This window comes from Nothoprocta perdicaria, unplaced genomic scaffold, assembly GCF_003342845.1.
Source record: "Nothoprocta perdicaria isolate Ctin4 unplaced genomic scaffold, notPer1 scaffold_46, whole genome shotgun sequence".
In the NCBI taxonomy this organism is placed as follows: Eukaryota; Metazoa; Chordata; class Aves; order Tinamiformes; family Tinamidae; genus Nothoprocta; species Nothoprocta perdicaria.
The window spans coordinates 774,208-799,216 of NW_020455710.1; the positions used below are offsets into that span (position 1 = coordinate 774,208).

At 38.8% G+C, this 25,009-nt stretch overlaps 1 protein-coding gene across 5 annotated transcripts in view; it reads right to left on the minus strand.

Annotated features, from left to right (window-relative positions):
* Positions 1–8,672: 8,672 nt before the first annotated feature.
* Positions 8,673–25,009, minus strand: part of STXBP4 (syntaxin binding protein 4) — a 53,410-nt gene continuing 37,073 nt past the window's right edge. For 3 of the 5 annotated variants that reach the window (XM_026046899.1, XM_026046897.1, XM_026046898.1), the window contains exons 22-23: positions 20,902–20,959; positions 8,674–11,253 (exon numbers count right to left, since the gene is read on the minus strand). In XM_026046899.1, the coding sequence (XP_025902684.1) occupies positions 11,142–11,253; positions 20,902–20,959 (170 nt within the window). In that variant the 3' untranslated portion in view covers positions 8,674–11,141. Of the gene's footprint in view, positions 11,254–20,901; positions 20,960–25,009 lie in introns of all 5 variants that reach the window. The other 2 variants (XR_003250616.1, XM_026046900.1) reach the window with 2 other exon arrangements.

Here is a 25,009-nt window from a genome sequence, read left to right on the forward strand (position 1 = left end):
ATCTGGAAAGCTGTTAGAGTTTATGTTAAATGGTAGTGTATATATACAGTTAATGGAATAGCCTACAAAAAGGCTACTAGCCTTGAACTAACATGAGATGTATTCTAAGTTGCTTAAATACACATTTCAAATGTGTATTTCTAGAATTGTGTAAATAAATATATTCACAGCAATTTTAAGGAAGGAGCCAAACCACAGGGCAGAGTGAGCCAGATTCATTTTGCATCTGTTACAACATTCAGGATAACGTTTCGGTTGATTTATAGTGGAAATATTTGTTTTTCAGCTGGAATTTTGGTAACTCGGAACAGATGTTCAACAGCAGTGTTGGAACACCAGCTACCCATGTGTCTCTGTTGATTCCTGTTATATGTTTAAACTAACCTAAGTTAGTTTAACCTGAAATTTAATATACTGTGAAACTATTCATTTCAAGAAAAATTAAGGGGGTGCTGATGGAATGTAAATTTGGTTACCTTTCCATTGTATCAGCATCTCAGTCACACAATAACGCATGCAAAACCAGCGGAGCTAGTTAATTCTTAATTAATACACATTAATTCTGTGAATCTGGGTAAAGAAGTGGTTATCTAGTGGTCACCTAAGAAGGGAGGCAACTTCTATTCCCCTCTCCAAATGCAAACATCCAAGGATATTTGCTGATGTGAATTGCAGATTGCCAGGGAAATTCTGCCTGATCGCTTTACCTTATGACTTCTGTTGTTTCTTCTAGGAATTTTCAGCTACTTTACTGCAATGTTCCTGCTGCCCAGGAACGATCCAAGTAAACTGCCATGCAGCTCTTCGATGTTTATCCCATTACCAGCTATATTCCTTTCCAGGGGCATCACTAAGATTCTCAAGGGCTGAATGCATTAGTAGTGTCAGAGAGGACACAGTTCCTCATTTTTGTGGGAGCAAAAGCCTTGAATTACACTTCTGCATTAAGCTCTTGAAGATGCACACAAAAATATTTCCCCTCCGACTGGATACTATTCATCCTGGAGCCGGTGGCTCCATGGGGTTTAACCTGTCGTGCTGACAGCTGAGAAAAGAGAGGTAGGATGTGAGCAGGGGGCTCTTCTTTGACCTCTTTTAAGGCTATGCACCTATTAAACCTTTTTATTAAGCACATTCTGCTGCTCTGCAAGATCTACTGCATGTCCTTAACGTCTCTAAGACCAGGAATCACAGCACAAGCCTGTTGGGCAAATCCATTCCACGCGCAGATTTTAGCAAAATGTCTTCTTTTCAAGCAAGCTGGTATTTATAGCAGTGACATGAATCACCTTCCCAGATACCATGGATACAGCACTTCAGCTGGTAGCTCCATTAAGCACAATCAGCTTTTCACAATATTTTGCACTTGTCAAAGCAGATGATCATCCATTTGCTCCTCTGGGTGCTCCCCTTCCCTGGCCTGGCAGGACCTCTAGCCAGGAGGTGCCTGAAATGCGGCCAAGGATCCTCCGTGCACCAAGGAGAACGGCTCCACAGGCTTCTCCAACACTTCTCTCCTGTCTTGCTCTGACCTCCATTGGCCTTGGAGCCTCCATTGACCTCCATAATTACCATTATTGTATCCTGGTCCTTACTGGACCTGGCTGATGTCTCCTATGCCAATTTCTCCTTGGAAGAGCTGTGCTTTCTGCAGGCAGTGCCATTCTGGATCATTATCTGGGATTTCCTTGAGCGTCAGACTCTTTAGATCTAAGCATCCCTGAAATCTCGGAGCGCTGGGATTCTCAGCTAGCTGCCTCCTGCACTCTTGCCTCTGTGGTCACCAACGGCATTCACAGGTGCCCTGTTCCCAATCCATTGAACCAGGGTTTTCATTTCAGAGTACTATGGTACAGAGGAGAAATCTGTTTGAAACCATCATGGAAACCACCCCAGTTTTGTCATGTCCTGCTATTCCTGACATGTTAAGTGTTCCACTGTTAGTCCCTGCCTCCTATAGTGACGAAGATCTTAAATCTCAACTGAATACTTGCCTGATTTGGCTGCATTAATTGGTATATAACAGTGGTAACAAGGCCTGTTATGGCATTGATAGAGTGCAAGTTTCTTCTACATGACAGTTGGACACTCATTTCTCATCAGAGGTTCTGTAGCAGTAGGTTATATTTGTTTCAACCTCACAACAGAATCGTCCTGCCTGCTCCCTCACGGCCATTTAACGAGGTGCTCAGAAGTTGGGAAACAGCATCTGCTTAGTAACAGGTATTGATCTTGGTTATTACAGATTTATGCACTTTGCTAGCACAGGCAGTGTAATAATTGCTCATTATAGGAACTGGAAACTGCTTAGATTCCAGATAGATCTCCAGGCTTTGGTACCACCAGGTACGAGGGCTTCTCAGTCCATCGGAGGAGAGATGAAGGTGCTCAGCACAGTGCAGGGTCAGCCTGGCTGGCAAGTCCGTGCAAGACTGTGTCCCACAAAGGAACACTTGGGATTGTTCACCGCAAATAAGCAGTAAATATGAGTAATGCGAGTTCCACTTAGGTCCTTTAGAAGTCAAAGGACTAATTATGCTAAGGTTAATGGCTTACGAATAAACTCTCCTAAAGCAATTCACCTGTTAGGCTGTTAAATTTGTCAGGTAACACATCTCCCTGCCACATGGACTGTTTTTTTAAAAACTGATAGTTAGACAAGATGTAGCTAAAAAGAAATCTGTAGAACCACTCTATTTCTGGCATAAAGGCCAGCAAAAAACCCCATCATTATCTGTGCAGCTCTTTTCTGCAAGGCTAACATCAGTTTTATTGTGATAGATTTTCTGTCATCTTAAGTGTTTTATAAATTTTAGCAAAAAGAAAACACACGCAAGTCAGTTGACTAGGATTTTGCACCTCTAGCACACAGTGAAGCTGCAGATACAAAATTTGGCCTGTTTGGTTCATTCAGGAGATATGCACTTCAGCAATCAGGGACACCCTTGCCATACAACATAGCAAAGGCAGCCCTAATGAGAAGTTATAAATTAACTGAGGAAAAAAAAAAAAAAAAGCTTCTTAGTTTATAATAGACAACACGAGAAGCAGTTCCCCTTCACTATTTAGAACAAGCCTCTTAAAAATAAAATGGTCAAATCACTTGAGCTTTTTTCCTCCCAAGGGACATCACAAATAAAAGCTAAATATACATAAGGATCAAAGCAAATGCTTCAGCATGTGAAGCACAACGAAGACAACTTAAGAGTGGATTTTTTTTTTTTTTTAATATTTGCAACCACAAGCAGATAAAGTTACATGAATTGCAAATATACTCAAGCATTATTCATGGCACACTTTCCATTGGTTTTAAGAGAAAAAAGACTTCACTCACCTTTGGGATCATCCCAAAGTATACAAGACTTAGTGACTTCTCCCCGTGCCTCAGTGCTTGAACAATAAGGACACAAAGTTTGCCTGGCTTCACATCTGCACAGCTCACAGGAGGCTCCTCTGACACTTGGGACCATGACCAGTGGTAAGAGCAAGGAGAGCTCTGCTAGCAGCCTTCCCACCTTCTCCAGTTCCCATCTTAGAGAGGGGAAAAGAGAGCAGGATAAAAAGCAGAGGACCCTACATCCCCATACTGCTACCACCATTCCCTCACATGAGTTACAACTTTCTCATCCCTTTCTGGGCTATTCAATCTTTTATCAGGTGTTTCAATGTCTTCCCAATGGGAGGCAGGGCAGCCCATTCCCCTCTGCCCTCAAGTAGATCCAGCTGATTTGAATCTCTGTGCCAGGAATTTACACCTACTGGTTAGGCTTTACTTTTCTTCTTGTTGTTTTAAAGCACTAATTTCAGTTTGGAGCTTTCATGTTTCTCTTAGGTTGGGGCAGGTGAAAAATGAAATAAACTCAGCTATTTTTATCTTGAAGAACACTTTCAGGTTGGGAATGGTTCAAAACTGCTCTACGTTTATCTTGCTTTTGTGATGCAGAGACACAGAAGTTGCATTTGTGAAATTCAGCTAAGCTCCGATCTGGTGCAGACGTGTGACATAACGCGTGTGGACTCCCCCATCTTGCTTCCATGCCCATAAATAGTCATTGGAACAACCTGGTCCCAATTATTGTGCTGCTTTAGCATCTAAAATCAGCATGAGTTAAGCACCTGCACTGGAGAACATAGCTGGGAGATGGTGTTCCCAAAGATTAGCTGAGAAACGAACAACATGAGATTAATTACATTTACATGTTTTCCTTCTAAAGACAAAATGCTTCATTTTGGCTGCATCTTCTAATGCATCCAAATAACAAGAAAATCAGACTTTAACCCAGCTGGTGTCCTATTTTGTATTCCCCTGTATCTTTACTATTTACTTTTTTTTTTTTTTTTGGTATTTAATTTGAGGGAATAACTTGTTTTGAGCACAACAGGCAGCTTTCTTAATGGGCTTGTTGCCCCTGTTCATGCCACGACATCAATTATACACAGTTGTCTTTGACTTGGAACGTTAACTCCCCTGCTGACTAATTACAGTACCTGGCATTAGGGTCCCGAGTGGCACAGACTGGAGATTAATAACTGCAGTACAGCCTGCTGCTTGGGGACTGAAAACTTAACTATCCCTGGAGAGTTCAGTGCTCTTGGTTTTCTCAGACTTTAGGGGACAGAGAGGAACTGCAAGGTGTTACCAGCTTCTGGAGTGAAAATGAAAGTTTAGAAGGAATTTCAACACTGTGCCTTTCCCAAGATCCCGCCTCTTTCCCCTATCAGTCCTCTTATTGTTGAATTTTTATTTTAGGCCACAAACATAATTTCTTTTTCCATTAGATTCAGGTATGTTTTAATGAGTTCTCTCCACATACAAGAGTTGTTTTTAATGATTATAATAATTGGGACACGGGGAAATACCACTGCTTAATAGCTGAAGAGCAGCATACTTAGATTAAGACATTCTTGTTTCTGAAGTGTTTGTGGCTCCTGGTGATCAGGGCAAAATCCTGACTTGTTCAAAGTCAGAGAAAAAAAACTCCTGATTTTGCATAGCTTCTACCCAAACAACCTAGCACACAAATTATATTCCCAGAATGATTTCAGGCTACTATTTTTATTTTAGCTTACTTCCCTTACCCTCAAGATAATCTAAAAGTGATATGTTCACTTCTGTTTTGGAGTACGTAGTCTGGCCCAAACAGATGTCCTACGTCAGAGACATCCCAAGTGTCACAACTTACCTGTGAAAAGCCTCTTCCTGGCTCCAACGGTGGTGATCCTTGTGTGACAGAATGGATAAATGCTCCGTAGGTTTGCAAGAGTTAGAGACCACCAGCTCCTGAAGCACTCTAACCTTGCAAACTCTGGGTAGAAAAATGAATGAATGATACAAGAAAGTTTTCTTCACATCTCTGACATGATGCTTCAGAGACAACAGTATTTCCCGGCCTGTCAAGCTATGTGTTTCCCTAGTAAGATCAGTCTTCAATTCCTTTCTAGAGAAACTGGATTCTTCCTTGCTAAGACCAGTGAACGTTGCTCCTTTTGAGACAATCATCTGTCAGCGAACCCAATTTGCATCCCCCAGTGAATAGTAAAGTATCATACAATTGCAGTCCAGTATCATAATACCCTATTCCTATGAGAACACAGGCAATGGATTTTTTGGAGAAGAGGTTACACTCTTGTCTTCAAATAAGACAAGAGTCTTCAGGACTTAAATGTCTTTCTTTTTCTGTTAGGATTAATTTACGTAAGGTCCTTTTTGTGACAAAAAGCCAGCTGTGGAACACAGCAAGCAGCTGGTCACAGCTTCTACAGCAAGTCGGCCGTAGGACCAGAGTGCGAGTCCATAAGCTTGAGTGTCACTCCACCCGCCACGCAGCTCACCGGCCTTTTCCTTGTGCTGAGAATAGCTGAACGTACGTGACGTACAGACAATTCAGGAACACATCTTTAAACTGTATCCAACCCTATATATACTTAAGCCCAGCTAATCCTGGAATTTTTTAATAGAGACATTTATAGGTAAGATTATATATGTAATTATGGCTTAAGGTCTATACTTTGGAATAGAATTTAACTGCTCGAAATGTGCACAAGTAGGCATTAACTGGGAGCAAGAGGAAGAAAAGTATTTTTTCATATATTCTTTTTTAATCAGGAGCCTTAACTGTTTTGGGTTTGGCTTAGACACAGTATCATGGGGACAAAATCAACACTGGCTATTACACTGCAGCTTCGCATCCTAATATTCAGCAATTCTGATTTTAACAAATTTTGCCCCATTCTTTTTTTTTTCAGCCAAGTGAATTAAAGATGAATGATGCAAAATTCTGTCTGATTACATCTTTGCAGGAAGAAAATTCAGTAATATTATCCTGCAATAAGTTGTTTCAAAAGAATGTTACAAAAAAGCAACTTATTAAATCCATAGTAACATCAGCCACTGTCCGGGGTGGGGATGACGGGGGCAGTCTAGAATGAGCAGCAAATAATCAAGCTGCTGAAAATATGAAAAGAATCTGGATGGCACAACCTGTGAAATGGCTGGTATTTTTTTGTATTACATGAAAGCAATCCCTAGGGAAAGCCCAAACCAGTTACAGAGGACAAAGGTTAGGCTTTATTCATTAGTACTTGATTTTTGGTGCAGCATCATTGCAAGCAGTAGGGGGAAAGATTCGCTAAGGTATTTAGGTACCTAAACATGCCTAGCAGCATTTATAGCAGCATCTAAGGAGGTTAGGTGCCTAATTCCCATTAACTCCATCAGCATCTTTAAGCTGCTAAACATCTTTGCAAATCTGGCCGCAGGGCCCGAGCTGACAGGTGTCTCTATTTAAACTGCTGGTCCTGGGTGTTTTTGTGGCTGCTGAGACAGAAGCTCATACTCCTCTGAGCAGAACTGAGCACACACAGGGACGTGTAACTGGCGTGTGGTCTGAACTTGTATTTGCCTCCCGATTTAAGCTAGAACGTTATGAAAGTCACTTGCCCAATATCTGCAAAGAAGCCACTGAATTTTGCTGCTGGACTTGAGATAAGCATTAAGATGTTGAAGTAGCTCCCAGCGAGTTTCTTAAGCTGAGTGTTGAATACCCTGCGACTTCTCACAAGAGTCAGGATTCCACAGGCCAAGTCATAACTGAATTTGCTGAACTTTAAGAACGCCTTTGCCACTAATTAGTGGGAACAACCTTGCCTATTTAACCACCACAAACAGTATTCTTAAAAGGATTTTCCTAGCCTTCAGTAAATGGCAATAGACATTCTCCAACTTGTCAGAAAGAGGCTTAAAGAAAAACCACATCATTTGTTTCGGGTTCATAAAACTGCCTGTCATGAGCAGCATTTAAATAGATGGTGAACATTACGTGGGATAGATCAACCTGTGTTAAACACTTAGCTTGACTGAAGCTGTCTCTCAGTATTCCAGCTTGTCAGATTTATCTTCCACAGCAAAACACATACAGTGAAATGCAATTTCTGCACTGTGAAAACCCGCTTCTCTCTGGCAATGAAGTAACTCCAGTGGGTGTTATGGAGAGGATAACTTGCTAACTCTGCTTTGTGCAAGGGGTAGATGAGGCCATGCAACAGATGGTGCCTATGAACCAAACATATTCTGATGTAAAGCAGCTAATTAAAAGGACCAGTTACATATAGGAAGCTTTAGGGAAAAAGAAAGTGTCTATTTATTTTGTTTTATTGTAAATAATTTCTAATCACTTAATTTATAGGGGAGACCAAAGCCACTAACCAATTCCTAGATAGGATTCCATTAGTTTCTTAAAATATAATTCTATGGAGTATAAATGCCATGTGAAGCTCAGCAAATATCAGCAGGGACATGGGCCTGCTATGTGAGGACACAGGTGATGCTGGTGGAAGGGCCAGTTTATGTGGGATGTGGGCATGTATTTATCTGGTGGGTTGATGAAAGGATCAGCTAATTTATTGCGACACTGAGTAGCGATACTAGGAAGTTATTTAGCACCTACTAAACTGAGTATCTAATAGGCCTGTGTAGATACTTGTGTTAAGCTACTTGCTTTGATCATGGAGCATGGGCCATTTTAAATTTACCGGAGTATCTGCAGTGTTTGCAGGGCAGCGTGCTGTAAGTATTCAGGTAAAGATTAACACCAGGGTGTACCAGAACAGTTATTTCTCACAGTATCACTTTAACACAGAAATAAAATGCAGGTGGAGGCATCAATTCTGGCCATTATTTTAAAGCATATCAAGTTGAACTTGCATTTTTTTCCACTTAAGATGTTTTATTCTGCAATAAAAATGAAAAGTAGCTGTTTATAGTGTTGCATGTTTTGACAATTGTTCTTTACAAATTCTTCTTAAATTATCCTAGAACCATTTTCTCAACATACACTGTTCAACTTAATCAAAATAGTTTTGCAAACTATTTCACAGAAAGGAAGAGAGAAGGGGAGACAGAGAGAGCAATAACCTAGGAAACAAGTGTGCCAGCTTACAAAAATAGATGAGAACATTTGGAGATTGTAGGTATGAAAATGCAGTCTCAGTAGTGGAGAATGTGAACTAGCAGATTATCTGAAGAGGTAATACTTACCGGAGAAGGAGCTAGATGGATGCAGAGATCCATTTCTAAAGTGTCTTTAATTTCTAGGCAAAATTATGAGAGAGAGGGAGAAACTAGTCGTCAAGTTTCTGAAATGTTCTCAGCTGTGGGCGGAGAGAGTAAGCAGAGCAGGCAGAACGCCAACAGTTTGTCTTGGTTTCTCCCCCTCTCGTGCACAGCAGGCTGTGCGTTGCGTGCCTGGAGCAGGAGATCATTCCCAGCTCCTCGGGGAGGGCAAGCAATATGTGCAGAGCTGTCCTCCTCCGAATGCGCTGACAGGAGGACAGCTCTGCATTGCTGCTAGGCTCTAGAAAGTCTCTGCTGCTGAAGCCTGCCTGCTCCACAGTCTCCAGCTCTGTCCCTAAATAGCTTCTCTAATTTGAATCGCTCAGCTAGCTGTCACAAAGCCACTAGCAGAATAAGTCAAGCCTGTGAGGTCAGGTGGAGATTCAGCTTCTCTTGCACAGAACTGGAAAACCGGAGTCTACGTGCGATCTGCCTATCAGAAGTAGGAACTGAAAAAGCATCCGAACTACTGCTAGGGCTACAGTAAATACTGAAATTCAGAATCTTATTTTATCTGCTATGTATTATGAGTCTGAACCACTTTCAGAAAGAGGTTTAAATAATGGTCTATCTAGAGTGTGTAACCCTGTACCTGAAGCATGTGCTTTGCACCTTCAGCCTGTGTTCTGGGGGAACAGAAAGGAAGAAGGAAGTATGTGAGAGCCACTGGGGCAAGGCAGGGCTGAAGCACTGAGACCTTAAGGGCTACTGCTGCGTATGAGTTTTCTCAGAAATGTAAGTTACCGTGGATCTGCTGAGCAAGCTCTTCTTCCTAATCCACACCACCTGTGCAGATTCATGGAAAAAATGGTCCTGACCTAGTTAAAAATATAAAACAAATTTTCTTATTTGCTTATTGAGTATATCCTGACACCTACTTCCAGCAAAGTCTGCAAAAAGCTCTTTTTCTGGGCTGTACTTCAGATCACGCCTGTACCTCTTCCTCCACAAGACCATTTTGATACAGCTCACAGGCCATATGCAATAAACTGCTGCACTGCTTTTCAAAGAAGAGGCTAAAGTGTAAATTATTTTTGATTCAATACGGCCAACAGCTACAGTGTAGCTGACTTGGCACAGCTCTGTAACGCAAAGGTTGTAGAAGGAGCAGTAGAGCTATGCGCCTACATCCGAGTACATTGATTTTTAAACCCTATCTGCCAGAGACAGACTCCTAAAAAAGTGACAGTGCAGCCTCCTTCTTTTGTATCATCCAAGAGATGAGCTGGTGTGGGGAACGGTGTCTGAATCTTTCCAGGCGAGTTCAGCCCATGCCTTCCTCATATACTTACAATACTGCATCCTTCCTTGGGCTTAAGGTCAAAAATAGTTTTCCTTTGGCATATTCACTAATGCTTCAGTGAAATTGCAGGTCCTTCTTTCACTCATTAGTCAAAATCTACCATAACACATACACATATATATACACACGTATATGTATACACATACCCACACATACACACGTAGTCTCCACTCTTCAGCACAGAATTGTATTGGGCAGAGCAGGCATCAGATGTTGTGCTTTGAATAATGAGATTTAAAATATCCTGTGCTAGTGGGGTACAGTGAAACCTGTTCATTAAATGGGAGCAGTGAAAGTTGTTCATTAGGTTGCAGTAGCACCCCCGTTGTTTTCTTTATCCTCTTTAAATCATCACTCATGTTTACAACAAGATTTTGTTCTACTTAAAGACCAACTTTGAGGAGGTGACTGTTTTCTGCTGATCCTGGAGGTGGCTTCACAGGTTTCATTGTACTTGAAACTTCACAGCTTCCCCTGAAATATTTGATGCATGTGTATATCAGTTTAGCAGAGTACAAAAGTACATTTTCATTCTTGCCTCATATTGTTGACAGAGTATGGGGTCCTCTACCAAAACTATTTCTTTTTACTTGACACCTTACAAAAACTCATTATCCTAAAGCCAAACAACCAGTCTTAATAAAGTACTTGTTAAAAGAGTCATCTGGGCTCAAATACTTGTAATAATCTGCAAGTTAGTAAAATAAATTCAAAATTTCTTTTATAAAAATGAGATAGTAATTCAGTAGTTATAGAAAAGGCATCTATGTTACACCCACTATCAGTGGTTAAAAAGGAAAAAGAAAATGCTCATCTTGTATGTTTAGGTCAAACATAACTGGCAATTGCCACGTGAGCCACAACCAAGGGCCCAGTCTTATTCTCCTGGGCAAAGTTGTGAAGCTCTCAGTGGAAGTCAGTGGAGTTAATGCCAATAAGAAAGTCATGAAAAGACAGGATCAGGTCCTAATATAAGTCTGATGCCTGCACTCTGAACTGGGGCAAAGAAAGACTGAAGGGGAGTCTTCCACAGCACCTGCATCTTTTGCAGGATGAATTTCACCCACGGATAAAAACCTACCTAAAAGAACAGAACAAGCGCTGACTTCAAGGAGAGGAGTATCATCAGGTACTACTATGTTAGACTAGAAATTGTATCAGATTAAAAGCTGTAGGTCTTCTCACTACCATGCTGCAATCACACAAACTTTCTGTCAACCGATGTCCTCAGCTCTTGGACCCAGGCGGCTCTCTTATTCCATCGTCGTCATCCTCGGGGCCAAACAAGCTCAGTGCACTTGTTACTGGATGGATCCAAGATGTTGTCTGTGTTACGTGACTGAAAAGAAACAAGAACACAAGAAGGTTCATGCCTATTTTCACCAATTTAATAAAATATGAAGTGCCATATTAGAACTCTGGATTTACCTTTTCAAGTGCAAACAGAATTTGCCTTTCTGCATTGCAGAATCCTCTCCTAAAACATTTAACTATGGATAGTGATATTTTAAAGAACTGACTTTGGAGTCAATGTTCCACTACACTGACTTACAGGTATGGGCAGCACTTCTCAAGCAACATGACTGTGGTTCAAGCAGTTGCAGAACCATGGAAGCTGAATGAATTAGACTCCATCCAGTCTGTTTTTCTGTCAATACAAGATTTACTGCCTGTAGCACTATTTTAAGTGTTTATACTGCCAACCTTTATCAAACCATTTCCCAGAAATTCCTAACTAAGATTTTTTTAATTTTATTTTTCCCCATTCAAGGTTTGTAGGTGTCCCTGTCCTGCTAGATACTTCGTCTCCATTTTCTCATGAGTACACAGTATCAGCCTTGAAAAATGAGAGAAAATGCAATGAAATACAAGAGCTATGTGGAAAAGCATCCATGGTTCTTTGATGTAATGAATTAAAAATTCTTCATCAAGTGTTTATTCTTCAGAGGATGTTCCTCCTACATACTTTAGGACCAAGGGGCAAAAGATAGTTACTTTCTGCTAACTGCTGTAAGAATCTGATTTTGTTCTTTTATGAATAAATGCAAAAATGCTTATAATCTTTAACAGTGCAGCACTTAGTGTGGCACTTAAACCAGGGGTAAATTTGCTTTATTCTATAGAGTAACATTGTTCACTCACTAATCAGGAAAAGAGAATTTGTTTTTATCCATTTTCTATCTACATGTGGCCACATTTTGCTCAAATGTCCGTTTGTTACAGATGCCTCTGATGTGAACTGAGGTGTTTCAGACCTGCACTAGACTTTATCTCTTGAGTACTACTAGTGGGATGTCTTGTTTTAAACTCTTAGCGAAAATCCTTGCTAAGAAGAGAACTCTTAGAAACATTAAGTCCAGATACTGTCTCACACTCTAGAAAGACACACAGATTATTTAGGTACAAAATAAATGTATAGCCACTACCCCCATCCTGTTTATTTTTAGTTTGCCACAAGTGCTGGTGCTGTGGCTAAAGAGCTTTGACATAATCAGTCCGAAGAGATAATCCCAGATTACTGGTTTGCAGAACATTCTTGTATTAGAAATACATCCTCTCTGATTTGTATGTTAGAGCCAGCAATAAAAGTGAGAGCGAATGGAAATCTACCTCTGGGCTTTGCTTAATTGAAGAGGAAACTACTTGGAATATTGCAGGAAGATCTGGAAGGCTAAAATTACAAATTCTAAGTGTAAAACATTTTCCATTGGCAAATGTTCCTGTTCAAAAGATCCATTCCACCACATTTTCAGAGCAATTAACAATACTTAAAGTTTTTTAGGTTTTCAAATAAATTACTGCTTATTGGAGGGCAGCCCAATTCATTGTTGGGAAACAGAAATATCTGATCAGAAAATATGGCAGTGGTTTATTCTGTCTTTTTTAATATTAGTAAATTGCAGGACAAATTTTAGGGCTTGTAAAAGCAAAATGTGAAAACACAAGGTTCTTTTGGCAAATATATGGTAGTAAATTATTTTAAATGCCATCATAATTACTTTCCAAATGGCTCTTACTTTGTGTGCAAAATGGTTTCTTTTAAAAATGAGAATTCAGGACTTTCTTTTAAGAAATGAATAGTTCAAAGGTAACACAAATTAATGGAAAAGATTGTCTGCTCATTTGTTAGATTTTGAGCTTTAGCAAGGCATATTTTTCGCCTTAAATTGTATTCTCCATCAGGGCCAGCCTCTGGAGCCTAACAAGGGTGAAGAAAAGCCTGGCAGACAGCAGGATGCTAAGCTACAGAGCGAGCAGGTCTCGTTCTTTGGAGTTATTGTGTTGTGACAGGGGCCATGTCCGTGAGTCTTGCCTTTTTCTTCCAGCCCATCAGGGTTTCTGAGCTTTGGAAGGAACACTCTTGTGCAAGACCCATTTGTTTGGGAACTGTTCAGGCAACACGATGCAGCCTTAAACCATTAATTAGCCAAACTCTCATAATGAATGGATTCATTAGGGGCCACCGAATGAGTTCTGCCAAATAGGATTTAGTTGTATCCGAACTCGGAAAGCCAAATTCTGGCCTCATATGAACCCTGTGCTTCTCTACTAAACTGAGTGGCATTGAAGATGAGCCCAGTGAAAGCAGAATTCTGCTCATCTGAAATCATCAACATTCAGATGAAACACGTACAGAGAACACCTTGCTGTGCACTGTGTTCCTGCTTCCAGCAGCTCTTTCAAACCCCAGGCAGACACCAGAGGAATGAAAGGTGTAGAGTATAAAAGGTACAAGTATAAAAAAACAACCAAACTCTCAGTAAAAAACAAATCAAACCTCCAAAAACTAACCAAAATCAGCTTACAGGTCTTAACATTCTTGTATTACAAACTCATGTTATCGTGAAATTCAATGCCAACCTTCCTAGCATTACCTCTGAGGTTTCTCCTTCATAGCCCTGCAAAACGGCTTCACTGAAACATCACAGTGAATGAGTTCCCAACAATCACAATATTTGCAATTAAACCATTTCTACATGCACTGAATTATTTTGATTTTCCATTGCATCCTGGCTATCTCTAAGTCTTCATGAATTTGCAATTAACAAAATATGCCTTACACTAAACTTTGCTTTGCCTCTTAATAATGTGTCTTAGGACACATTATTAGGGAAATGTGTCTTAGGACACATTATTAGGGAAAAAAGAACAGCCAGAGGATGCAATTTTTGAAGAGAAATATTGTTTCTGAATACATTTATTCTTCATAACCACCTTGAGACATAGCCAAGGGTCATGTCATTCAGATGGCAGATATTAAATACCTTATGAAAAATAAAAGTTCTCTGACATGTCTCAAGATGGTTATCCAAATAAAAAAAACAAAATGAAAAATATCAGGATTTCCCAAATTCATATGGTTACCTCTGAAAGCTCCTGGATTGACGCTGAGTTCAAGTCTGCATGGAACATTTTGGAACGCTATGCATTAAAAACTTTATATAAAGAAATAATAATAGTTAGCACTTGGTTACGGCTGAATCAGTCTGATTTAAATATTTGTGTCTCTATAACTATTATTACCTCTATTTCCAGATATAGGAGGATTTGAGGATGACAGGTAAAAAGAAACATTCTCAAAAGCAGCCTCTGTTTTTGAGTGACAAATGTAAAATAAGAAGGGTCCAATTTTCAGAGAGGTAAAGTACTTGCCTCTTTCTGGAAATTTAACGGAAACAGAATATGCCATGCCTAAAAATACCTCTTCTCCTCACAAATCAAAAGTTATTAAGATGGGGACACCTACAAGGCTGATTTTGCTAATTGATAACTCTGGTGCACCTGCATTGCCTACTGCTATGCAGGGAACGAGGAGAAGAGCAGAAGAGCTTTGTGCTTTCAATTGAGCACCAAGGAAGTAAAAGCAACTGCGATTTATTTTCCATTTATGATGATACCTTTAGTCCTGGCTGTGTAAAACATGAATGTTTATACTACAGAAGTTCTTCATCTATCACACATGCTTTGGTATTCTTAGTTCAGTCATAAAATAATAAACAGTCTCTGCGAGTGACCAACTTCCACTAAAATTAATGATGGCGCCTCCCCAAGCAAAGCAGAATATTATAAAAATGAATAAACATGACGTCTTGGTTTTCAAAGTGGAAGTCTGATTTGTTCAGTATGATTTCAAAAGCTATTAAAAGACATCAAATGTGTTTTTATTAATCTTTTACATGTATTGTTTCAGTTTAGATTGTTACTTAACATGAATCAAATTCTAGGCTGTTATACCAGCATATTTTCAGAGTGTTTCACTGCTTGCTCTGACACATTAAAGCAAACACGGAAAACTTCTGATTTCTACATATGTTTTGGGAGGAAAAAAAAGCATAAATCAAATACTACCCCTGCCCCTTTGGTATAAGATAGAAAACTGCTCAGGTCCTAATATATCTAAGGGAGAAGAAGCAAAAACATAAAAGTATTTGGGAACTTCTAGTTCATTTTTAAGAAAACTTAATTTAAAATAAACATTCCCTCATTGCTTGAAGAAAAATATAGTTCCTGAGGAACAGTCAGAACCAGGTCCTATTGAAAAGCTAAGGAAACAGTGTTTACAGGGGCAAAATTCACAGCTGGTCCTTACAAACTGTACACATATGCAAGCAGTGGGTGGCAGTGGGAGGGAGAATAGCAAGGCCCTACCTAATTTTAGGTGCCAGTCTCATGATACAGAGCAACCATATGTTAAAGGTGAACAAAGTGGGAGGATGGAAGAAATTAACTATAATGGGTTTCTCTGGGAAATAATTTGATGTTCCAGCCATGCTTTTTTATCCCGTTCTTGGGTGATTCTAACCAAAACAGGGTATATATCCATTAACCAATTAGCAAATATCATACATCATTGGGAAAACAAAGCTATACACAGCTTTACTGCTGTAAAATTCATATTCAGGAGATGCCAATTCACAAAAACCATTCAATATCCTTGCATTTGCCCTACTGTAACATCATGACTTATTAAACTCTCTGAACATTACACATGGGCTAAACCAAGACAAAAACAGCCACATGGCCAGCATCAAAAGAGAACAGGATGAATTTTCTCTTACTTACAAAAAAAAATTAATTAATGCCTCTCAATTCCCTGTTCATTTCAGATACCTGAATGTAGGTGATGATTTATGAGCCTGTACAAGACCTTTGTGTATCTGAGTTTTACAGATAAAATATCTTTGGCTGACAGGAATTTCTATCAGAACATCAGTAACTGGATTTCTCAGACAGAACAGCCTTAATCACCTAAAAAATAAAACTCATTAATAATCCACATTTTTTTTTTTTTTACCTGATCATGTGAGACCTCTTCAATACACTGGCCCCTCCGAGTTCAAGATAGATATTGGAAAAAATGAAGGGGATCCAGTGGAAATATCAAGATGCTTGGAGGGTTGGAGAACTCCACACATGAAGAAAGGTTGAAGGAAATGGGGTTGTTCAGCTTAGAGGAGAGAAAGCTCAGGGGGATCTAGTCATTCTTCCAACAGTAGTTATAAAAAACACGGAGCATTAACAGGTTCCAAGTACTCCACAGCAACGGTATTAGTTGAAACCTGGTCCTGTTAAAAAGCTAAGGAAACAGTATCTACAGGGGCAAAATTTGGAGATCTTCACAAACACAGAAGAGGCAATAGGAGCGAGTTCAGGGGAAAATCTTCACCATTAGAACAATTAAGCACAGGAATAGCTGCCCAGACAAGTGGTGCAGTCTCCCTTACTGCAGACATCCAAGGTTTAATGGGGCTCGGGATAACTTACCCTTCAACAGAAGGCTGGACAAGGTGATCTCCCGGGATCCCTCCCAACCTACACATTTCTCACATTCTATTCTATGATTTTGGAAATCCTGTTGATTACTGAAAACGTTCAATTGTCATTTTGATTGAAGAGTCGGTAAACTCAACTCTTTTGAGCCAAATTTGATGTGAATGGTGATAAAAATATATAAAAGTATACATTAGGAAGAAAACAGGCATCGGTAATGTGTTTCAGTTAGGTATTAACCTATGGGGGCATGAGTCTGGTGTTGAGTATGACTGACCAGCTGTATTGGTACATGCAAAATACACTCGGATTTGCCCTCTTTGTTTCTTTACAGTACACCAGATTAGTTCTAAGGGCATCTGGGGCCAAAGTTGCTCTATATTCTTCGTACTGCAGCAGAAGGAAACCTCAGCTCTAGTAGTAACAAAGCTGACACCTACTTTTTAATCTACAGGGTAAGTTTTGCCTTTCTGATAACCGTTAATACATATTTTTTAGATACTTCAGTTTAATTTTCTCCAGTACATGCTGAGACATAATTCAGAGACACACATGGCTATTCGATACTACACAGAAGATCCATATACCTGACGTGAAGGGCTAGCACTGAATCATCTGAGTTTGTGACAAACTACTAGAGTGTAAAAACTAATTTTCTGACCCTTGCCAATACTTATCAAGTAGGTTGTTGATAAGTTAACGGGAGACTGAAATGACCTCCCGAACAGAAGAGATGACTTCAAAAATTGTCTTAAACTGAGTATGCATGTGCAAGATGCAACTTGTTCTGATAGCTCTACAGAAGCTTTCACTCCCTAAGGTCTAAAGCCATGTAAATGTTTTATTCATGTCAGTTATTCACATAAGTGGGTTTCACTTTAGTGTGTAACACAAGCCAGCTGGTTTGCTTCTTTTAAACTCTGATTTCTCATGCACTTCATATTGCTACACCCCCTTCAGAGATATTTATGGAAATTTCACAGCAAGCTGTCTCAAGCTTATGTGCTATTAAGATGCCATTCCGGGGTGTTTATTGCATTAGACTTATAACACAGATTCATGGACTCAGCTACTTGAAGGACCAATAAAACACTCTGCACATGAATTACTTCTACTTATTAATTAAATGGCACCTATTAATTAAAAGAATATTTGACTTTTGGTAGCATATCCTAAAACTGCTGTGGATTTAAACAGTGCCAGCGCAGCTTCTATATTTCCCCACAGCATAACTACATACTAAAAGCGGTAATTCATATATGAGTTTAATTGTGACGACATTCCGTGAATTATAATTTTTTTGTTTGTTTGTTATATACATTGGAGATGGCTAGTGCTGAAATAGTCTCAAATCCTTCATGGCTTTGCCTGTTATAAATAACAAAGAATGAAAGGACCAAAATTCACAGCCAAAGAATACAAGAAGGTTAGAGTATTAGTGATGGAGCTGAAAAGTATCAACTATTCTGCTAATCCCCATTTAAACAATTGGATTAGGTCTTATTGAAGATCACTGCCTGATAAAATGCACCTCAAGCTAAGTTCCTCCTAGAATATTTTCAACACAAGGCAGATTTTCATGCTGAAATCTCTTCTGCGTTAGTAACAAGGGACTTCCATTACATTTGCTCCTTGCTCTAACTAACTTTTTGAAGATAACTTCAAACATTACAAAGAGTAGCAAAAAGTATGAATTCTTAATCACACAAGAAGCCTTACAGTCTGTGCAGACTTTTGGAAACAGCGCTGCAAGCAAAATAAGGAAATAGGTGAAAGGAATGTTAATTACTCTGATCTCTTACTGAACGCTCAGTTAGGTTCATTCTAATGAGCAGAAATAAGAATTGCTAGCACAGCTCTTGTCCCCTTCTTGGCAATTATAACAGAAAGATTTTCCTCGTTTGCCATGGGAAGACCGACACACAGGACTTTGGGGGACTGATTGCAGAAGGTGATGACAGCAATCCTGGAGCGGGAGCATTGGTAATGCTAGGAGCACATTAAGAAATGTGCTGGGAAAGACATTCAAGAGTCATTAACAGTCGAAGATCAGACATGCCACAACTCCTAAAAAACATCCTGCCAGCCAAAGCCTGTAGTTTCAGCAAGGGGGGGATAATATAAACATCGGATGCTTTCTGCCACCACTTAGATAAGCTGAGATTCAAGCTTTGCAATGTGAACATTTGCAATAATTCAGCCTCCAAATGCAGCTCCTAAAAGAAATTTCTCAAGTATACTCAGCAAATCTAGACTCCTTTTAAGGACCAAGGGAACAGTGCTCTATTTTAAAAGCTTCTTTTGTATTTATTTAAACTGCTAAACAATTGACTTTTTGGAGGACAGCAAGACTTTTTAATTTCCTAAGTTATTTTTCTGCAATATTTCTGGTATAACCCCATGTACTAACCTACATCTGCCTGAAAATAGAAGCCACCCTTTGATTAGAGCAGGAATGTACTATCATACATGGTGTTTGAAAACTTCTGCGGAAAAAAAAAAAGGAAAAAAAAACATGTCTGCTTTAATATATCTAGCTCGAGGCACCACGGGGTTAGTTAAGGACAACGGAGCAGCCAGTTTGGAGGGGGAAAAAAAAAAAAAAAGTCCCTGCTTTTCTTGGCTGCCTAATGCACAAACTTCAATGCTATTTACGTGACTTTGGTAAAAGTCTGGGATTAAAGATCTAGTCTCTGTCCCTCCTGTATTTTAGGAGGGTTTATAGAAGTCCACCTCCAAAATACTATTTTTTTACATGCCATCTATAGGAGTTAAACAATATGTCAAGTGCAGTTAGAAAAGCTAGTTATTAAATAATGGCTCATTATATCTATATAATCTATATAGATTCATCTCCATACAGAATGGAGATGAATGATAATTTTAGCTAATTGTTTCCATCTTTAACAGGAATAATAAAAAGCTACTGCACTTACATGTATTACACTTACACTTTTAACTACCTTCTAGAAAAAAAAGAAACAATCTGTCTAATTTACTACATGGAGCTTCTGGGAAATGTAACATGAGCTGCTGCTTTTTCATGTATTTTTACTCCTGAATTGGAAAACATAATTAGAAATATTCTTTCCTTTCCTACAGAACAGAAAAAAATCCCACAGCTTTTATGAAGTAGGTCTTTGTACAGAAGCTTGCAATTCCCTGTCAGCTGGACATTAACAGAATTTAAATCGTATTACATATTTTGTAGTCAGTTAAAAATAATTTCATATTTTCTTCATTTGTTCTATCTAATGAACTTGTTTTCATTAACATCTTTTAATTAAGAAAAGCCAAAAAGCAAATAACAAGAAGTTCCAAGTCTTCGTGCCTTTTTTTTTTTTTAATCTCTCTTCAGATGGTTACTAGTTTTTAAAGCTTTTGTAGCGGTTTTCTTTGTGCTTTAGACACTGCATTACTGTAATATCTCTTCAATGTCACCTTTCCTCTAGCCACTGGAGAGATCTGTAAAATGTATTTGTTTGAAAGATCTTCCATACAATTACAGTTAATTCCTGATAGAGACATATTTTTCTACTTTTTTTTTTTCCAGGACAGTCCAATAGTTCCAATATTGGAGTGAAGACAGCCTTGTTTAATGGCTTGAACTTCTGGATTTGCATACATATGACTGAGGCTTTTAACAGGCCTAATCTGTATGTCTTGACAAGCACTTAGTAGAATGTGAAACAGAACTTTGCACCAGGTACGGCTTCAATGGCATTATCTACAGAAAGTTCTTGCAGGAAATGATAAAGTAAAATATTAATATTCTGTGAAACTCAAGTTAACAAAGCTATGATTAACATCTTAAATGCTAAACCTACAGTAAAATAACTTTTGTTTAAATGAATGGTATGGCCGCTGGACCTGTCTTGATCATTTAGGAAACATAATTAAATGTTTTCAATCCTTTCCTTTCATCCTCTTGCAACAACAAAATGACCTATTTCTAGACACGGAAGCAAGATGTGATTTCAAGAAAACAATGCTGTTATGTCTGATACAACCATGGATAGTTTAGGACACGAATGAATTTGCTGCTGAAGAGGTTCCCCACATGATTTTAAGTGATAAGTGACGGCAGTAATAAAGCTGTGCATAAAAAATATCTTAGCTTTGTAATTTCACTAAGTTTGCCGTTGATTCTAGGTTTAAAACTGCTTTTACCTGTTTTAATTTTACCTCCAACATGTTTTCCCCCAGAAATACTCACTTGATGAAGTACTTGATTCCATCAGCTGTATAGGCTTCTTCCCATCCATAAGGTAGACCTGAGGTGAAACAGAGAAACAAAATGACTCTCAAAGGTAGGGAGCCACAAGAACAATACAGTTTTCAAATTAGGCCATAAAAAGATTATACAGGAATTCTTAACATTTTTGTAATATCTAATACAAACATTGAAGTTTTTTTTTTTTTTAATTGTTGTACTACAAAGCTATAAACCATTAGACGAGACCTTTTCTACTAATGATTGTTCTGCAGAAGCTGACAGGCTGGTAGAATTACAGAGTCCAGCAGATGGAAAGTCCCCTCCATAAGGAAAATCAGGAATACTTTTAGTAGGGTACTATGCTATAGTTCTTAAAATATTCAGTTTTCATGGCAAGTCTTTACCATTTTTCTTACTATTGGTTCCACACTAACTGTTGGTCGAGCTTTAAAAGAGCCGGAGAAAACAGCATCAGTCAATGTGCAAAAATGCTCCCCTTGTATTCTGGATCATAATGTACATAAAGTGCAAGGTCCTAAAAGTAAACAAAACCCCCTCAGCCTCACCCTTTTTACAGGCTAGAAACATATATAAAATTAGCATATGTACAAATATTGTTCTTCCTGTGCTTTAGCTTGAAAGTCATCTGGAAATGTTAGTGTCTTAGGAGTTAAACTCCTCTTTTTCAAGTCACAATATATCTCCAAGGCCAGCTCATTAGAACCATCTGGGAGCCTGCTTTAGATTTAAAACTTTTATTTGGAAAATGTGCTGGACTGCACGCAGCATATGGTCTTTTAAAGCTTCTTTGTACCAAGGCATGTCCTAAGTACACTCAAATTTTCTTTAAAAATCCTTTCTTAAACCACTCAATTTCTTTTCCCCTGTCTTCATACCTTCATCTCCAGTGTTGTCATTACTTCTTAAAAACCTGGAAGGGCAAGACTCCAGCTTTTAAAAAGGAACAGAGTCCATCAGAGCTACAGAGTCATTACCTTCAGGGCACAGTGAACGAGTAATAAACTATCTGAGAGGTAACTAAGGCTGTAATGCACCAAATATGCCTACTGACAGACCAAAATGCCAGAATTCAGAAAGGTAACTGGAGAATTGGTACACACAGAAGCATGCCAGAGCTGTCTGAAAAGCAAATTTGATTTTTTTTTTTTCTTACATCACCTTTACCTTGCACCACTCGCTCATTTCAGTCTTCTTCCCATTTTTAGTTTAGCACAGATCTATACAATCTGCTCCTCAAAATATGCTTAAAAAAAGAGCTTATTTGAGACAATAACCCACAGCCATTTCCCTTTAAATACATGGTAGTTGCTGCTTAACAATTTTCAAGATCTGGCAGCTATGAAGAAAGGAAGAAAGACATGATTTACATTTTAAATGTGCTAGACACGATCAATAGATTTTCCTCCCTCTCCTAAGAGATAGATATTTTATTCAAAATGGATATTTTCCATTTAAATGGAAATAGAACTACATCCTTTAATTGGTTCCGCCTTACCAGTCTTCTCTCATTCCTGCACGTCGCCATATGCAAGTCCAAAACAAAGGACAACAAATTTGCTGAATTATGAATGAAACCCAGGTCTAATCTCTGCTTATGCTTTTAGAAGTCTGTTACACATCTCCCATTTCATTCACCAGGGACAGTTATACTATTTTTACTATCTCATTTTTTCTTGTAAATGAAAAATGATACAGAGATAATTGATTCTCTGTGTTCTTTTCTTAACCATGAACTACTATGCTTTTTAAAACCACTGAACATGTCATCCATATGTGAAGCACTGTATTTATTCTCTGCTGCTTTATCTGCCTCCTTAAGACGCATCAGATAATATATCCAACGCATTCTTTAATGCTTCAAAGCTCCAGCTACATCAGTAATTTTGTCTTTTTCTCATTCCTTCTCCATGAGTCTTTTGTTAGTGTTCCCTCTAGTCTTTGTCTACACTGGCAATTTTATGCTTGCACTTCTTGATATTTCCCATAGCAGGCCGGAGACTCATGGTTTTCCCTTGACATCTTCATCACTCCCTTCCAGCTCCTTTCCCCACTGAATCATACATAGATTGATCCACTTCCTAGTGCTCTCTTTTTACACCCTCCAGGGTCAGATTTCTTACCTGTCCTAGAGCTTGCTTTGAAAGAATCCTAAGCTTTCACCTGGAGCAAATGGGAAAAAAGGAGCTCAAATAGAAATGTACTTTGAAAGCTACAGGATTTAGCCTGATGTTGCATTTCTAAGTTTCCTACATATTTATTGCTTCCTCTGTGAAATACTACATTTTCTGATGAAGCTTCACAAATAATATATCTTGGATCAAGTTATCTTCATATATCACCTTCTAGACAAAAAAACATAGTATTCAAGAATAAACTTCTGCAGAAAGCACAAGGCATTTTGCTAATCAAATATTTGTGGTTTTTTTTTTCAACGTAAGTAGAAAGTAATAGTGACAAATTGATTATCAACAGTGTAAGAATAATTATCAACATAAAAGAAGCAGGATACAGTCCAAAGCACCCTTCATCAAAATAGAACAGTGTAACAAGAGAGGGCACATGAGCCAAAATACATTCTAACCTAACGTTATTTTGTTCTGGGAGGATGCATTTAATTAGGGTTAAGGCAAAAGAGATGTATTATTCCATGTGGAAAAAAAAAAAAAAGGAAAGGAAAAAAGTCCCACAAACCCTTTGCAGCGCTTCAGTACCGCTGCAGCTGATGAGAGAGAAGCAGCAAAGCAGTCTCCCTGGTGACCGCTTTCCTTCTCAGCTGCAAGATGTCTGCTGTGATAACCACTGTTGTCAAGTTAACGTTACATAAAGCAGAAAGGGAAGAAGAAGAACAGGAGAGCTAACAAAAATTTCCCACCAGTTCACCAAGTATGCATCCCTCTGATTTTATTTATCACTTCTTGGGTCAGAAAATTGCCCCAAGAAGGATATTTTGATGGTTACAGTAGGTAGAGAAATGGATACCAGGACAAATTATAAAGTAGTATGAGGTTTGGGATTTTGAGCACTGCATCTAAGAGGGGATGCATCTACTCTCACCCCTACATCAGCACGGCTTTCCTGGGATAATCAGGAGTGTCACTACAAGGAGAAGGGGAAACTCAGTTTGCCTTTGAGACAGCTGCCCTCAGTGACATTCTACAAAGAAGGGCCTGAGAGCCCAAGGCCAACAGGCTGATTCAGTGCAAAACCAGGTGTTTTCTAAATTCATGACTGAAGTATTAGAACTGTTCAACTTCAACTTGCAGATCTCTGTTTCAGTGCCCCTTTTAAAAGGGATTCCAATTCATTCCTCTCGACTGAATTGAAGCCTGTTTGATTGAATTTTCTTACATATAAAGAGCCTAGTTTTATTACAGAGTTATCTAACCTATAAACTATGTAGTGATACAGCTTAATTTAAGTTAGTTAAAAATTATTTTAGAAAAACAAATGTGAAATGATTAAGTAAGCACATACATTCAAGTGAAGTGAAACTGCCACATACTTAATATACTCTAATACCTAAACACTACAGTCCAAAATGTTTTAGCTTTAATATTTTCTGACAAAATTACGCAGAGGAAATGAGAGATTCAGAGACTACATTAAGAACTGACCTATAGAATTAGTATTCACAGGGATTCTATACGAACTTGGCTTTGCCCAAAGTGGGACTTCTCAGGTGCTTAAAGCCCAGCAGGCCCTCAGAGGCTTTAATTGTGATCTCAAGGCCAGACTGTACAACGCTGCTCCCACTAGAAGTAGCTACACAAATGTTGTTGATCAATCTAGAAATGCTGCTTCGGGATAGCTGCTTACCCAGGTAACCATCGCTCTCTCAAAACTCTTTTGTGAAGCATTATCTTATTTCCAGCACTGTTCACAGCTTTGCAATCCACAGTATAAAGGCAGCCTGTCTACAATTCATTTTCCTGTCAAGGCTAAACATCCTCACGGCTGTATCATTAAACCACCTTTGCTGGAAGCAAAATAAAGCATCAACTTAAGGGATATCATCTCTACTAGATTTCCCAAGTGGAAAGGTACATTTATTCAGCTTCACATTTTTTGACCAATAAGAGGAACAGAG